This window comes from Nicotiana tabacum, chromosome 14 (assembly GCF_000715075.1).
Source record: "Nicotiana tabacum cultivar K326 chromosome 14, ASM71507v2, whole genome shotgun sequence".
In the NCBI taxonomy this organism is placed as follows: Eukaryota; Viridiplantae; Streptophyta; class Magnoliopsida; order Solanales; family Solanaceae; genus Nicotiana; species Nicotiana tabacum.
Genome location: NC_134093.1, coordinates 31,386,760 through 31,405,612, shown reverse-complemented (window position 1 = coordinate 31,405,612; position 18,853 = coordinate 31,386,760). Strand labels below are relative to the sequence as shown.

At 34.7% G+C, this 18,853-nt stretch overlaps 1 protein-coding gene across 1 annotated transcript; it reads left to right on the top strand.

The window, feature by feature from the left end:
* Positions 1–12,618: 12,618 nt before the first annotated feature.
* Positions 12,619–12,927, top strand: LOC107823615 (flowering-promoting factor 1-like protein 3). Its single transcript, XM_016650304.2, has one exon. The coding sequence runs from the start codon at positions 12,619–12,621 to the stop codon at positions 12,925–12,927; it is 309 nt and encodes a 102-aa protein (XP_016505790.1).
* The last annotated feature ends 5,926 nt before the right edge of the window (positions 12,928–18,853 follow it).

Genomic DNA, 18,853 nt, shown 5'->3' with positions numbered 1-18,853 from the left:
GTATGTATTTTGATTTCTGTCTTGTCACCATGTGATGCTTTTATGCATTTGATGTGTGCTCTGTTGGTTCTGCATCATCAATGGGTTCTGCTTGTGTTGGTATATCTTGTGTATCCTGAGTAGATTCAGTGTTGAACCAATGAGACAAGTCAACTTCAAGTTGAATTCCTTGTGGACCATAAACTGAAAAGACATTAGAGTCAGAAGGTGCACTATCTTGAGCCGAGCTATTTGATTCTTCACTTGATCGAATGGACTGAGGTTCAGCAGTAGCATCGGTAGTGATCCAAGGAAGGCTAAGAGTTGCTGCAGTCATGTGATCATCATCTGTTCCTGCAGGAACTATAGCTAAAGGAGATTCAACAGGCTCAATATTGTGGTCAGTTGTTGGTGTAGGCTCAACACTCTCATCAGGAGCATCAGGTGTGGAATGATCACTTGGTGGTGGTGTATTCACATCAGCTGTGGGTTGATCACCTTGATTACTTAATGGTGATCCATTCAACACTTCCCCTGAATTAGAAGAGTCCACATCTGAGCTTGAGATATCCTACAACCTGGAGAAAAACTCATAGAAGGTAGCAATGTGAGTAGAGTCACTTGAACTGTCTAGTGGTGCATCTGGTTACACATAGGGGAATGTGTTCTCATCAAAGAACACATGTCTTAAGACAAACACTCTCCTGGTAGGTGGGTGGTAGCACCTATAGCCTTTATGAAGACTACTGTATCCAATAAACACACAAGGATAGGTCTTTGGGGAGAATTTTGTTTTTCCTTTCAAGTAAGGAAAATACCTGCATCCGAAAACCGGATGCTCTCCAAAGAGCTTAAAGAATGGAGTTATCATTTGTAACACTGATGAAGGCATTATGTTAATTAAGAATACAGTTGTCAAGAAGGCTTCTACCCAAAGAAATGGTGGCAACTTTGCATGAAACAACAAAGTCAAACCAGTTTCTACTATATGTCTGTGTTTTCTCTCAGAGACTCCATTCTGCTAAGGTGTGTAGGGACATGATATATGTCTAACAATACCACAGTTATCTAGATGTTCAACAAATGCAGTGCTATTAAATTCAACACCTCCATCACACTGAAAAATCTTAATAGTCTTTGTGAATTGTTTCTCGGCCATCTTTTGAAACTTAACAAAAGTGTCATAGAATTTAGATTTTCTTCTTGTGGATAGAGCCAGGTATATCTTGTACAGTCATAAACAAACACCACGTAGTATTTCATATATTGAGATGATTCAACAAGTGCTGAACCCCAAAGATCACAATGAATTTTAAGCAAAGGCTCTTTTTCAATCTTATTTCTCAATTCAAATGGAAGCTTACATCTTTTTCCTGACTAATAGCTAACACAAACAGTAGGGAATTATGAAATTAATTAATGACTCATTTTAGTATTATGAAATCATAATTTTTCTTGATTGAACAATATAAAAGAGAATTTAGAGAGTAAAGAAAAATATTTATACGATCCACAATAACGAACAACCTAAAGGAAACCCCTAAAACCCGGTGACACAAGTGCATGGGCATCAACTAGGAAATAAAATAAAATACAACATCTGTGTAGAATACAAGTTAGACTGGAACATATAAATAACTCTGATGGAGACTCTTGAGGATCGTAACATGAGATGCAGCTCACGGTAAAGTCCCCATAATGGCCGCGCCTTGCGCCCAAAGACCACTGGACATATATGTACCTGCACAAAAAGTGCATCAAGTATAGTATGAGTACGTAGATCAATGTGTACCTAGTAAGTATCTAGCCTAACCACAGAGAAGTAGTGACGAGGGGTCGACATCAACACTTACTAGTGGTCCAATAAGACAGATACCATAGAAGTAAACAGATGTGAACCAGAGAAAATAAATGAGGTAACAAGTATAATACGTGGTACAATCCTCCTCTCAGCAATAATTCCAACTCTCAGCTAGTACCCACCTCCTCAATCGGAGTACATATATGTCGCGACCCAAAATTCAACTAGTCGTGATGGCACCTAGCCTATCCCGTTAGGTAAGCCAATTTTTAACTAACCAAATTTCAATAATAATTATTAAAGCAATTTAAGTGAATAAAGATCCTAATCTTATACAATTCCAAAGAACTGGTTGTACAAATCATGAGCTTCTAAGAATAGAGTATACAAAGCGAAAATGAAATAAATACATAGTCTGTTTGAATAGTACATAAACAGAGCTTATATAAATCTAAGGCTACCCTAAACAAGAGGCAGCTACAACAGAAACACAGGTACATCTTCAAATCCCGCAACCATCGAGCACAGCAACAACAACAGCCAACATCTGCACGCAATGTGCAGAAGTATAGTATCAGTACAACCGACCCCATGTACTGAGTAAGTAACAAACCTAGCCTTAGGTTGAAAGTAGTGACGAGCATCTACCAAGGTTGGGTCCAAAACCACTAATCCACAACAGTTAATAACGACATAAAGCAAATAATACCAGAAGTAACTCAGAAATAAAATGCGCATTCAAATCATGATTTCAACAATAATAGTTTTTCCTTTCAAGTACATCAGTGAAAATCCAAATCTTTTGCCAAAGTTCCCAAAAATGTGAATAAGTTTGAAAACAGAAATTTTTCCACAATCCTTTCAATAATAAATAAAATATATCATTTTCTTTCCAGATAACCAGTATAAAACAAATGCATCACTATGCCCATCTGTCAACATGTGTGAGAAATCATGAATAATGTGATATCGTACAGCATGAGAAAAATACATCTCTATGCATATATATCATGTGTGCATGTCAATGCAATTTATCTCAGAGATTGTACTCATGTACTCACACTCTCAGAGTATTAAATTTTACTGTGTCGTATTCTCTCTCACTGTGCTCAGCACACTCAATCACTCAGCGCTATACAATACCTGCTGCGGCGTGCAGCCCGATCCCTGTTTATAGTCGACTGCGCTCACTGGGGGTGTACAGACTCATGAGGGGCTCCTACAGCCCAAGCGCTATAAGTACGGACAACTCATGTTCCATAATAAAATTATCTGGATCCGCACAGCCAACTCACGTGCTGCACGGCCAACTCACGTGCAATAATAATATAAGGATCAGCTCGACCAACTCACGTGTTGCACGGCCAACTCACGTGCAATTAGAAGCCAATAAGGCTTGCTGCAGGCGGGCAGCCCCGATCCATAAAATATCCTCACAATTAGGCCATCGGCCTCCCTCAGTCATCAATCTCTCCAGTCTTTTTTTCATGGGATCACAATGTCATGAGAATAGCCCAAAATGATGATATGATGTATCAATAAATAACAATAGAGACTGAGATATGATATGCAATGAAATGAATATGACTGAGTATGAATTTTCAATTTAAACAAATAATTCATAACAATATGACCTCTGTGGGTCCCAATAATACTGGCACATAGCCTCAACATGATTTTTAATATGTTTTTAGCTTAATTTTTTTAACACATAAAACTGCATGGAAAATGCCAAATATTATTTAACCACAAAATTTCACAGAAATAATTATGTCACAATTTCTATAGTGCACGCCCACACGCCCATCACCTAGCATGTGCGTTACCTCCCAACAATTTACATAATACATATATTCAGGGTTCATACCCTCAGCTCTAAGATTAGAAGAGTTACTTATCTCGAACAAGCCAAATCCAATGTCGAGCAAGCTAAGCAGTGCTCTAGGAATTCCATTCTGCGCGTATCAACTTCCAAATAGCTCGAATCTAGTCACAATAATTTGACTCAGTCCACACAATTTATAATAATTAATTCCATATCAAAACGCTAATATTTTCCATAAAATTCGAAATTACGCCCCAAAAATTACCTGTGGGGCCCACATCTCGAAATCTGACAAAATTTACAAAATACCACAACTCATCCAATTACAAGTTCAACCATACTAATTTCACCCAAATCCGACTCCAAATCGGTATTCAAACTTGAAAAATTTATTTAGTGACATTATAGAAATTTCCTTCTATTTCTCTTGAAGATTGAATAATCTTACACCAAAAATGAAGATTAATTCATGGAATATAATCACAAGGGAGTTAAGAACACTTACCCCAAGTATACTAAGTGATAGCTTCTACAAATGATTTAGAGTTCTACTACATGTATGACTATTACAATGAGTTAAGCACAAATTCTACAATGCAATCTAACCATCCTTATCTCGTGTAAGCTTATCCTTATCATGATCAACTTCTTCAACACTTCCCCCCAAGCTAGTGAGGGGTGGAGTTACCACTCCTAGCTTGCTTTGAAAACCTGCAAACATCTGCTTAGTCAATGCTTTAGTATGGATGTCAGCTAGCTGGTCTTTTGATCTAAGAAACCTTGTGACAAGCTAACCACTAGCAACCTTTTCTCTAATAAAATGATAGTCCATCTCAGCATGCTTTGTTCTGGCATGCATTACTGGATTGACTGTCATATATAATGCACTCAAGCTATCATAGAACAATGTTGGTGCAGTTTTTAAACGAAACCCAATGTCATTGAGAATGTAGGTTATCCAAGTCATTTCAGCTGCTGTCGAGGCTATTGCTCTATACTCATCTTCTGTACTAGAGCTTGCCACTGTGTGTTGCTTCTTGGATATCCAAGATATGCAGTTAGATCCTAGGTATATATTGTAGCATGTAGTTGATTTCCTAGTCATAGGACACCCTCCCTAGTCTACATAAGAGAAACCATATAATCCGAATAGTGAATGAGACAAGATTCTTAGACTATACTCAGCTGTGCCCTTCACATATCTAAGGATCTTTTTCACAACTTGGTAATGAGTGTTGTTTGGACTTTGCATGAATTGACTTGCCAAATTTACTGCATGAGCTATGTCTGGCCTTGTAAGAGTTAAATACTGTTGACTGCCAAAAATACTCCTATATAGTGAAGCATCTACTGGATCATCCACAACTTCTTGTAGACCATGCTTCTATGCTAGTGGTTTGCTTATTGGTTTAGCAAGTGCCATGCTAGTCTTGGCAAGTAATTCTGTAACATACTTACTTTGATTCAGATGAATGCCTCTAATAAAGTAGGTGACCTCGATACCTAAGGAGAAGTGTAGAGGACCAAGATCCTTCATAGCAAACACCTTCCCTAGTTCACCAATGATTTTTGAAATTAGTGCAGTGTGACTCCCAGTGGAAATTATATCATCAACATACAGAAGAAGCTCGGTTGTGCCTCTTTTACATTGCATCACAAAGAGTGATGAGTCTGCCTTACTGCACTTAAATCCAAGGTGAAGCAAATGTATACTGAACCTATCAAACCAGGCTCTAGGTACCTGCTTAAGGCCATACAGTACTTTCTTTAGAAGCCGCACACTATCAGGATGTCTAGGATCTTTAAAACCTGGTGGCTAACTTATGTACACCTCCTCTTATAGATGTCCATGCAGAAATGCATTCTTTACATCTAGTTGCCTGATACACCAGTGGAGACTCACAACTACTAAGAGAACTACTCTTATAGTGGTTGCTTTAACAACTGGACTAAAGGTTTCTTCAAAGTCTACTCCTTCAAGCTGTGAATACCCTTTGGCAACTAGTCTTGCCTTGTACCTATTAATGGATCCAATAGATTTTAACTTGGTTTTAAACACCCACCTAGAGACAACTATATTCATACCAGGTGCCTTGGGCACCAGTGTCCAGGTCTTGTTTTGGTGAAGTGCATTTATCTCTTCTTGCATAACTGCAAGACATTCTGGCCCGTGGCTCCTTAGCTGCTACCAAACACATATGTCTCACTGGTATGTATTTTGATTTCTGTCTTGTCACTATGTGATGCTTTTATACATTTGATGTGTGCTCTGCTGGTTCTGCATCATCAATGGGTTCTGCTTGTATTGGTATATCTTGTATATCCTGAGTAGATTCAGTGTTGAACCAATGAGACAAGTCAACTTCAAGTTGAATTCCTTGTGGACCATAAACTGAAAAGACATTAGAGTCAGAAGGTGCACTGTCTTGAGCCGAGCTATTTGATTCTTCACTTGATCGAATGGACTGAGGTTCAGCAGGGGCATCGGTAGTGATCCAAGGAAGTCTAGGAGTTGCTGCAGTCATGTGATCATCATCTGTTCCTGCAGGAACTACAACTAAAGGAGATTCAACAGGCTCAACATTGTGGTCAGTTATTGGTGTAGGCTCAACACTCTCATCAGGAGCATCAGGTCTGGAGTGATCACTTGGTGGTGGTGTATTCACATCAGCTGTGGGTTGATCACCTTGATTACTTAATGGTGATCCATTCAACACTTCCCCTGAATTAGAAAAGTCCACATCTGAGCTTGAGGTATCCTACAACCTGGAGAAAAACTCATAGAAGGTAGCAATGTGAGTAGAGTCACTTGAACTGTCTAGTGGTGCATCTGGTTGCACATAAGGCAATGTGTTCTCATCAAAGACCACATGTCTTGAGACAAACACTCTCCTGGTAGGTGGGTGGTAGCACCTATAGCCTTTATGAAGAATACTGTATCTAATAAACATACAAGGATAGGTCTTTGGGGAGAATTTTGTTTTTCCTTTCAAGTAAGGAAAATACCTGCATCCAAAAACCGGATGCTCTCCAAAGAACTTAAAGAATGGAGTTATCATTTGTAACATTGATGAAGGCATTATGTTAATTAAGAATACAGTTGTCAAGAAGGCTTCTACCCAAAGAAACGGTGGCAACTTTGCATGAAACAACAAAGTCAAACCAGTTTTTACTATATGTCTGTATTTTCTCTCAGAGACTCCATTCTGCTAAGGTGTGTAGGGACATGATATATGTCTAACAATACCACAGTTATCTAGATGTTCAACAAATGCAGTACTATTAAATTCACCACCTCCATCACACTGAAAAATCTTAATAGTCTTTGTGAATTGTTTCTCGGCCATCTTTTGAAACTTAACAAAAGTGTCATAGAATTTAGATTTTCTTCTTGGTGGATAGTGCCAAGTATATCTTGTACAGTCATAAACAAACACCACGTAGTATTTCATATGTTGAGATGATTCAACAAGTGCTGAACCCCAAAGATCACAATGAATTTTAAGCAAAGGCTCTTTTTCAATCTTATTTCTCAATTCAAATGGAAGCTTACATCTTTTTCCTAACTGATAGCTAACACAAACAGTAGGGAGTTAATTCGAGTACTTGACATCAATGCACTTATTACTACTAAGAATCTTTAAAGACTTTAAACTAGGATGTCCTAATCTAGTATGCCAAATAATATCTGTATTCTTCCACTCCTTTGATACAGATAGGGCATATAAGTTATTGTCCTCTAGTGCATATAGATCATTCTTCTTAGATCCCTTGGCCAGAAGTCTCCCTGAGCTCTTGTCCTTTACAACAAAATCAGATTCATCAAACTCAAGTATACAAGAATTGTCCTTAGCAAGCTTACTAACTGACAACAGTTTCTTTTTAATCTTAGGAACAACAAGAATTTCCTTTACTTTAAGTCCAGATTTTGTTGTATTGCCAATATGTGTGATGTCAAGTTTAGATCCATCCCCAACTATTATCTTATCAGAACCATTATAAGGTTGAAGGTTTGACAGATTACCTATTGAATTGGTTATGTGACTGCTTGTACCAGAGTCAACATATATAGCTTCATCTTCAACATGTGTATTCTATAGATTAACTGCAAAAAAGGCCTGTGGCATATCCTCTGCGGCCTGGTAGGAATAGTCCCACTTATAGAAGCATTTTAAGGCTGTGTGGTTGTTCCTTCCACATATTTTGCAGTGTTCTAAGTAGCTTGATTAATCTGATTATTACCTTGTCCACAGGTCTGAAACCTCTTTCTCTTGAGGAGAAGTTTGAGTTTCCTCTTCTGTTAGAGTAACCCCCACTACTTCTTCCTCTTTGAGCAGCAAAGGCCTTATTGTAGCCTTGTTGAGCCATTTCTTCTTCATCTTCTCTCGTATCAAAACCTCTAAGAGCATTGACAAACTGGTTCAGGGTAGGATATGGAGCCTTTCCCAGCATGACAGTCCTAAAGGTCTTGTACTTTGGACCAAGTCCTCTAGCAAAGTTGATCACTTTGTTGTCTTCATCAACATGCTTGTGTATGGATGAAAGACCATCACATATGCCTTTGAGTTCCTTCAGATATTCATCAAGTCTTTTGGTTCCTAGCTTGATGTTCTGCAGCTGGGATATGGAACCTTTCCCAGCATGACAGTCCTAAAGGTCTTGTACTTTGGACCAAGTCCTCTAGCAAAGTTGATCACTTTGCTGTCTTCATCAACAGGCTTGTGTATGGCTGAAAGACCATCACATATGCCTTTGAACTCCTTCAGATATTTATCAAGTCTTTTGGTTCCTAGCTTGATGTTCTGCAGTTGTTGCTTAAGTTGAAATTTCTTATCCTTGGTTGCCTGCAGGTATGCTTCCTCTAGGCATTCCCACATTTCTTTGGTAGTTGAGCATCCCACAATGAGATACATGCTTTCCTCAGTCATTGTAGCAGAGATCCAACTCCTCAGGAGCATATCTTTTTCCTCCCAGTCAGTGTTGTCATTACCTTTGTCGACAACCTTATCAGCACCGACAGAAGTAGATGAACTGTTTGTGTCTAGCTTGTCTTCCTTGATCAGGTTTGTCACCTTCATTAACTGAATCAACTGGAGTATTTGTGTCCTCCAGATTAAATAGTTCGATGGTTTCAACTTAACTGGACAAGAGGCAATCAGATGATGCAGGGAAGCAGGTGATAGACACAAAAAGGTTGAGGGTTTGTTATGGCCATGTTTGATCTTGTTTCTGGTGTGAGCAGCGTAGCTTCAGAAAGCTCTGATACCATGTAGAAAATCACAAGATTGAGAAAGAATTATATTAAGTAATCATGTATTTTCACATGTATTACAAAGCCACAAGTGATTGCATTTATACTAGTCACGAAACAATCGAAAAACTAGGCTAAGTATGCTAAGTGATAGCTTCTACAAATAACTTAGAGTTCTACTACATGTATGACTATTACAATGAGTTAAGCACAAGTTCTACAATGCAATCTAACCATCCTTATCTTGTGTAAGCTTATTCTTATCATGATTAGCTTCTTCAACAACATATTTAAGCAATCAACTATCAACGAACATATCTGGTGTCAATACTAATAAGCAGTCACCTTAATCACTCATTAATTATGACCAACTCAAGATTATCATGGTGAGACGGTTTCAATTGATCATGAGTTATGTTAATATTGCTTTCAAGATTAAGTGAGAGTAATTACTATTTTCTCTGTTTTAATTTATGTAAATATGTTTGAATGAGCACAAAATTTAAGAAAGAATGAAAGACTTTGAAAATTTATGGTATTAAATATGCTTGAAATTTGTGTCATTTTCTTTTAAAGAGACTAAAAACGCAATAATGTCACATAAAATAAAACAACTAGAGTATTATCTCGTAAAGAAAGAAGTTAGAAGGGTGGTGGTCCAATATGGGAAGATTCGGATAAAAATGGTCGGGTTAATACAGGTCATAGGACCACATTTCACGAGAAGGAATTAAGAAAGTTACATTATTTTCCCTTACAAGGTTGAGACCATTTTGCTTAGGAAAAGAGATTTGTATGTCCAAAAGCCCTACAGGAAAACAAGAAAAACAAACTTCTGCCCTATAATTTTTAAAAGCCAGGAATCTTGCAATAGCTTTTTTCTCAAGACCATTTTGCCATGCATCTTGTTACTTGGTTCACATACATTGCATACTAGATTTCACTTTATTTTCTTTAGACATACTAATTATTACACGTGGTGGTTATTTATCATTAACGTAGAAATTGCTTATCTTATTTCCATTATTTTTCGTTTTGAAAGTTCAAACTTGTGTTCGGACTTCATCAGTTCTAGTGACATGCACATACAGGTCCTTGCTAATCACCTTATTAATATATACTAACTAGCCAGTAACACCGTGAGATGGTTGAGATCGTTCCACCCTTAATTAGAGACTTGTACTGGGACTTCTTAATAAGGAGTGTTTTATCCCCTACGTAGTAGGCCTATGGCCATTGACGTGAATCTGGATTAACCGAACCAGTACGTAGGCTTCGAATATTAGATGGCTAAACAAAGTAAGTTATTTATATGGAAATAAAATGAAACTAGTTTTTTTTTCTAAAACGAAAAGTTGATTATTAGAGAAGAATGGAAACAAAAGGAAAGACCTCAGTTATGGTGACATAAGTCCATGATACTAATTAGGCTAATATCCTATGGTCATGAAAAGTGAAAATGGAGATTTAAGAACAAAATTAAAGGGTAGACTGATTTGGAAATTAAATAATAGAAGGAGAGAAACGGAAAGGGAAGGAAAGAAAGATAGTGCACTTAATATCATTATCTACACATGTTTTAATCATATTCCTCTTCATTCTTCTAATTTTCATTCTTACACATCGAGTCTAATTAAGATTAAATAACAGTACTAAACACTACCGACCATAAAAGAAGAATTCGCGGAAGATTTGGTTCTCCTTAATCAACATGTCATATTCTCTTGGATGTAAAAAGAAAAAAGAAAATTTTCAGTCTCAGATTCTTTCATATGTATGATAATACAAACAAAGGTCCAGCCAAACCACATTTTGATAAGCTTTATTGGCAATTTGGCACAATACATGAAACTAAAAACCAATATGGATTTGACAAGCATTGTGACATACCAACAAATGTTGTGCGTAGTAAGCACTCGTTCATCATTAACTAAAGGTCATGGGTTCGAGCCTTAGGTATATATGAAATAATTGCATTTGTAAGGTAACGCTTTATCTTCCAATTTAAGATTTTTCAGCGCATACTCGAATTTAGTCGGACTCTCAGTGCTGATACCGAACACCAGATGAGAAATCAAATTAAAAATATTATTGTAGTTAAATAACTTTTTATTAAAATAAGTTAACAAATCATCCAATGGAGACGTATTAATAAGCTATATTTCTCAGTGAAAATTGGTTTGAGGAGCATTTCGTTACATCTTTTTTGAACTCTTTCAGTTATTCTTTCCTTTTGCTTTTTTTAAACACGAGGAAGCCATTGGGCATTCAATTAGGATGTTTTAGTCGGTAAGAATTACAATATTGAAAAAGAAGAGAAATATAGTCAACAGAGTTGGGCAAAAATGAACTGGATGAGATTCTATAAATAAAAAAATACAAAAAATGGATGAAATTTATATGCTATTTTTTTATTCTTTTTCTTTTCCAGTTTCGTTTTCCCTCTCCTTTTCTGGTCTACCCCCACTACAGAATCTGGAAACTCTTGTCTCGATTTCACATAACCAAGAAAAGTAAATTGAAGATTCCATGTTTCCAAATAATTTACCTCATGCATTTTAATGGTTTAATTTTCTATTGATTTATATTAAATCACTGGAAACCTAATTCATTGGCTTCTTAATTTATTTTTTATCTTCCAAATACAATAACCTATAAGAAACAACTTTTGATATATTGATCGGATAGTGTAAAAATTCTTATATAACTTAAACTCATTAATAGACCTACGCATTGCGTATAAATCGTTGTCCTATGTTAGCCTTTTTCTAGAATACACTGAAATAATCAAGTATAATTCATCTAAACAAAAGATTCCCTTTGTGGGGTTAAAGATTTGGATGGATAAAGTAAAAATGGATTCTTCTCAATCCGATTATTCCACTACAAGATCCCTATTTCTCTCTATAGGGAAAATTCGAAGAACTCAAATGTTCGCAACACCTGTCGATTTTCTATCTGTATAATAGTTAGGCTAGGATATATACCTGTGGAATTATTTCTCTTTGTCCAATCATCTTCTTTCTTTTGATTGTATGTAAATTTCTTTGAACCACTCATTAACAGCTCCAATTATCTTCTTTCTTTTGATTTTAAGTATCACGTACGTAGTTGAGAATTTTTTGCTTATGTATGAAACATGTCGTACTTAACTATGATTAAAAAAATGGTATATTATGTTCTTGAACGGAACAGGAATATGTTTCTCCGGCGAATCCAAAATTTAAATTTCATTGATTCCTACAACACCCTCATGTTAGTTTACTAATATTTAATAAAATTTTTAATACATATATAACGTTTGGGCAAAATTTATTGGATATCATGCGTCACTGCCTACAATCTTCTCGCACAATTCAGACTCCGTCAAAATAGCCCTATCTAGGAACAATTTAAGGTACTTGCATCAATAATGAAAAAAAAATCGTTATTAGTACAATTTAACAGGTTATATCGATCTATTTTTGATATTATCATGTTAGACTTGGTATAGAAAATTACATGTTGATATAGGTCATCAACCTAATACGGTAAATATTACTCACATTGTCAGTACACATAACATAAACTCATCTAGTACTTACCCCACCATCCCCTCCTCAAACCCCTCTCAAAAAGATTTTAAAAAAATATAATAAATAGCAAAAAACCTCTATATAAGCCCCTCACACCCTCTTTCTTCAAGCCATCTCACAAGCTGGAGACTTAGAAATATTCTCATCAATTCTCCTTTCCTCCACAAACTAACATCAAATTACTAATATGTCTGGAGTTTGGGTATTCAAGAATGGAGTTGTCCGACTTGAAGATTGTCAAGGCTCAAGTGGTCGTCGAAAAGTGTTAGTTCATGTTCCAAGTAATGAAGTCATCACATCCTATGCAGTACTTGAAAGGAAACTTCATTCTCTTGGTTGGGAAAGGTATTATGATGATCTTGACCTTCTTCAGTACCATAAAAGATCAACTGTTCATCTCATTTCTCTCCCAAAAGATTTCAACAAGTTGAAGCCCATGCACATGTACGATATTGTCGTCAAGAATCGCAATGAGTTTGAAGTTAGAGACATATGATAAGAAAGAAAGAAAGAAGATGGCTACTTCATTTCAAGTCATTTTGCCAGTGTGCTTTGTTTCTTTGTTTTTTTGTTTTCTTTCCGATTGGGGGTGATTTTCTAGTGTGTTGTAATTAGGTTTGATATTTTGTGGTTTGTTTCGTAATGCTGCAAATGTTGGAAAGTTGTAAGGACTGAATGTTAGGATGTTAATGTTGTATATTTAAAGGTTGTTACTCCATTTTCATTATACTTCCTCTCCATTTCCTCAGCTCCATATTTAAATGTACGACATCCAAATTTGAAATTTAACGGTCTATATTATAGTACATTAACAAGTAGCTTAACCATAGTTAAATTAAATAAGTTTTGGAGAAGTATACTGTCCAACTTTGGTATGAAAAAGGTATATATCCCCCACAAATTATGCTACCCATATAAAATCATTAATTTCATCTTATTATTTTTAGATTCAAATAATAAAATTATAGAACATGAACCTAAGAGGTTTTGGTTATTCTTTTTTGAAAAGTATTGTCTGTACCTTAAAATGGGACTTATATGTACTCATGTGCACTTGAGGAAATACACAAAAAGTATTAATGGAAAGGAGCCGCATCCGAATTTCATAATGACAATAACATTTTCTCTTTAATTTCTCAATTCTTTTATAAGAAGAAATAAATGAAGAAGTATTTCCTCGTTCTTCATCTATTTCCTCGTTCTTCATCTTCACCTTTAATGCCTTCGAAAGATCACGTGCAGAGTGCACCCATCCCAAGACATGCTCATCTGCTTCTTCTTTTTCTTTCTATATATTGTAGTATATCCTATTACTTGAGCTTAGATATAATTAACGAATAAATAAAGGTTATAGTAAAGTAATAAATATTCTTTCGGTCTTTATTAAGAGGTTTCACGAGTATTAAATATGAAATCGTCTTTGTTAAAGAATATTTTACTTTTGAATGTATACTTTTCAACACAAATCTGGATTTAGTCGGATCCCAATGTGAATACCAGACACCTAAAAAAGGTAGCCCGGTACAAAAAATATTCCGTATTCACGTAGGGTCTAGAAAGAACCGCACCCAAAAAATGTGATGTAGACAACCTAACCTAATGCAAATATTGGTGGCTGCTTTTATAGCTCGAATTCGTGGCGAACCGTAACAAAAAAAGATATAGTCACCTTGTGCAATTTCTTTCTGAACTGAATTACTGGGCAATCTAGATTTCACTTGGTCTTAATCTAGATTTCACTTAAGCTCTCCCTCGCTTAAGCGTCAGCCTTCGATGCATAAGATGTTAAGAAATAAGAATGTTCAATTAAAGAAGAGTAATGTAGAGACAAACGAATAAATTAATAGCCTCTATTTGACCCATCTTCTCCGATCCTAAAATCAATTTTTTCTCAAAGAAACATTTTTTTTTTCAAAGTTTAAGTGTTTGACTAAATTTTTGGAAGAAAAAAAAATGCTTTTGAGGAGAAGCAGAAGCAGTTTTGGAGAATCAGAAAAAGTAGTTTCTCTTCAAAAGCACTTTTTAAAAAAAATACTTTTGGGAATAATACACTTAGAAGCAATTTTTAAAAACTTGGCCAAATACTAATTACTGTTCAGAAGTACTTTTCAAATTAATTAGTCAAACACAAACTGTTACTCATCAAAAACACTCTTGAGAAAAGTACTTTTAAAAAAAATAATTCTTAAAATAAGTTAATTTTTACAGCTTGGCTAAACAAGCTATAAATCATTCTAATTCAATTCAGTCCCATCCAATTAAATGCAAGCACTACATAATTTTTCACTTTTTCTTCCTTACTTTCTTGTTCTATTTTAAGTGTTGTGTCATCAACGTTCATATAGTAAGTACGGGAAATACATAGGTTGAGTTGGTTCGAATTTTTTAATGATAAAATCAAATCAATTGTATCGGGTTATTAAATCTAAATATCAAATCAAACCAATAAAATTTGGGTTTTCAAATCTCGATTTTTCTCGGTTTTTTTGGGTTTTCAAGTTTTCTTCCATAAAGTCTCCATAGCACAAAACATAGAATTTGTGCTCCAAATATTTCTTTAATCTTAGTAAGACATAACTATATAAGGGGTTTTCAACAAAATAACATAAATATGAGATGATTCATGACATTGTACTAAAATATTCAACAATAAAGATAATAAAATCTCATAAAATAAATATTATTAATAAGCTATAATGAAAACAACCATAATTTAAAATTACTAATAAGTATGACTAATAAGTACTACTATTATTTACATGACTAAACACTAAAAGAAAAATAAGTTATGCATTTTATCTAAACTATGAAAAAACTAAAACAAAATAGATATCCAACACTATTTTCATTCATAATACAATTGAATTGAATGTCTTTTATAGCATTAGTATTGATTTGATTTTGGTTTAGGATTTATTTGAGTTACTAACATTTATTCACTTATTGAAGCATCCAAAAATTATAAGTCCAAACTTGAAATAATACGTTAAAAGATAAAATTATAAAAAAGTTTAATAAATATTTATAAACTACACTACAATAAATATTTTTATGTATTAAATATATTTAAAACTTCTACACATATAATGTCAGGTTGGTTAATTTGGTTTCGGTTTGACTTTTTTTAGTTAAAACCAAACCAAACCAAATATTGTCGAGTTTTTTTTCCAATACCAAACTAAATCAAACCAAATCATAGTCGGAATTTTTTTCAGTTTGACTCGAATTATCGGATTGGTGCGATTAATTTGTCGGTTTCGTTTGTATACTCCTAATAGTAATAGTAAGCAGTGTTTTAACAGGCGTGGGGCGTAAGGCGTAAGGCGAGGCGTTTTACATATGCCTCAACGAGGCGTAAGCCCCTAGGCATGGGGCGTAAGCCCCATATGTATTTAATTTTTAATATTTTATAAAATAATATAATGACAGTAAATATTTATAAATATATAAAATTGCATAAAAATTGAATAAAACTAGTCAAACAATCTATATGTGTGTGTGCGCTTCATCCCCACAAAAAACTAGTCAAACAATCTATTATACGCTACTTACAAGTAATGTTTTAAAAGGCGGGGCGTTTTACTTGATATGGGGCGAGGCATAAGCTTGGGGGGGGGGGGAGGGGGAGCGTAAGCCCCATGGATCTTTAAAAATTTAAATTTATAAATTTTAGAATAACATAATGACACAAAAAAATATAAAATATAAATTAAAAGTTAAAAATTAAAATAAAATTAAAGGAACTCATAGAAAAAAATATCTAGCATGATTCTTAAGTATAACTAATGCATACAAATCACGTATAACGTCTTTAACTTTCAAATAATTAAAAACTTATAATTTCTTTAAAAAAATGATCAAATTCCACATTTTACCTTCCTAAAAGTAAATAATTAATATAATCTTATTATTACAATAATTAAAATATTACTCCTTCATGAATAAATATAAATTAGTTTAAGATATCAAAATAAAAGTGTATAACAAGGAAGGACAAATGAACTAAGACACGACCAATAACAAGTGAAGATATAAATTCGCAATACTATGTCTCATTATTAGAGTTATGCTCAATCTTCATATTTCTATCGATGAATAGAACTTTTATCATTAATTTATTAAAGAATTTTGAAGGTCAACGATATTAATTAGAAAATTCGACATGTGATTTGCGTTAGAACTGTTAGGCAAGCCCCGAGCGTTGGGCGTTAGGCGTGTTTAGGGCGCACGGTCGGACGCTTAGGACATCAGCCTCACAGAACTAAGCCTCATACATGAGTCTCAGGACATTTTGCAAGTGTCCCGTCCAGGAGCGAGCCCCAGATAAGTCCTAAAAATACCTTTTAAAACACTGATAGTAAGTGCTTGAATCTGTCATGGAATAAAGTAAAACTTATAGAAAAAGGTTGGAAAAGGAGCCAGTTATTACGGTGCGAGAGTACTATTTCAAAACGAAATAACACGAAAAGACATTGAATTATAACTTATATAAACAGGTTTTGATATCTTTTTTCTGAAACAATTAATTATAAAAAAGACGTGTCAGGTGCTTTATATCTTTTCCTTCGTATCAATACATGTGAATAATTTATACATTTCCTAATCTCCTTCAGTCTTGATACACTTCAGGTATGGAGTTTAAGAAAAAATAAATTTTTTTAGAATTTGTGATTCTAAACAAGTCAAATAGGGGTCCAGAAGCTTCTCATTAAGGGTAAAATTGTAAGTTTAAATTAAATTATTATCAAATTTAAAAATGAGTCATTCTTTTTGGAACGGAACAAAAAGAAAATAAGTTCACATAGATTTAAGGAGTGAGTAAGACTTTTTCTTTTCTTCACATCAATCTACCCTAAACATACAGAGCTAGGGCCTAGGAGTCTAGGTAGATTAGGAGTCATCAATAATGCCTAAAATATTGGTGCCTTAGCATGCAATTGTATTTTGGGCAAAAATTCGAAGAAAGTTTCGAGCATGAAATATAGAATTCGATTTTGTTTATATTTTTATCATGCAATTAGTAACTTGGAGGAGGTGCAAGCAATTGTTTTTTAATCATATAATTAGATAAGAATTGAGGATGACATGAGAACGCAATGATGAGATGTTATGTCATCACTGGATCATTAGGTATACAATAAGGGATTATTTGGTTCAAAACCACCCGCATGTTACATAGATATAAAGTTATATTCGTGTGATCTATAAAACATTGTTTACATTACACCCTAAGAGTGCGACTCTTGTAGGACCCTGCGTGAATCCGGAATACTCGATGCATCAGACTATTATTTTTACATGAGAATGATAATTTCATAATTGTGGTATAAAAGTTATCGTGATTTTAGCTACTCCTAATATCCTTACCAAACGGCTCCTAAAAGAATCCAAAAGAAAGGTGTGGGTTCAGAAGTTGTGGGAGGGTGTCATCAAATTTCAAGAATCCAAAAACTACTCTGCATTCACTGCAACTTCAACTGAACCCTAACCTCACAAAAGAGTAATTGCTTTGGGAGCCATTATTTACATGTGCAGATAAGAGCTAGCCTTATCAACACGTGTACCGTGCGAGATTAAAAAAAGATCGACTTGCCACTTGGCTAATCCCCACTCCTCCCCCTTTGTTCCTTTCGTGCATAATTGGATAAAATTAAAGGCATTGTGGAGATGGAAAGGAATCAGAAATTCTAATAAGTCACTTTAGGGTTCGACCAATTGATATACTTCCACAATTGAAATTCAATTTCCTAATTTGTATTTTTAATTTTTTGAAACTTATAAACCGTAGTCATTCTTTTTCCATCCGAGTATTCGTCCGTATTTTTATTAATATGTTCCGGTGCATCTTAATTATATTATTTTATACGTATATGCATGAATCTGGAGAGTTTGATATTGAGAAAAGTTGAGATTTTTGGCACTAAGGATACTGTAAGCGGATATTGATTATTGATCATTAATTGTGATATGATTGATGTTTAAACATGGATCCGCTCTTCTAGAATCAGGTGATTACCCATGTTATTTTGGGCTCTGTAAGTGTAGACACTTAGATTGGTGCTTGGTTCGGACACGTCTCTGTTTTATTTTATGTAATTTACCTGGGGAAATACAAAGTTTAAGAATGTAAAGAAAGTTTTTGAGTCTTATCATTTTAAGCTAAAGGTGTACACCATATATTAAAGTTCTCTTTCAATCCTTTATAAATTCAACCGTTTATAAATATAATTAAGTATACATATAAAATCCTTTTTTATCCGATTGAACTCCTTTCAGATCATGTAGCTTGTTTTTCCAGTGGAGTTGTGGGTTTGACAAAGGGAATTCTCATACAGATCATGAAAAAAGTGTGAGCTAAAAAGTATAGTAGTAACACTTTAAGTTATTTCATATTCTGGTCAGATAAGGCCATTCCTCAAATG

Bases quoted from the DNA above. Each gene is read 5' to 3' on its own strand.
- LOC107823615 (XM_016650304.2), top strand. From the start codon at position 12,619: ATGTCTGGAGTTTGGGTATTCAAGAATGGAGTTGTCCGACTTGAAGAT.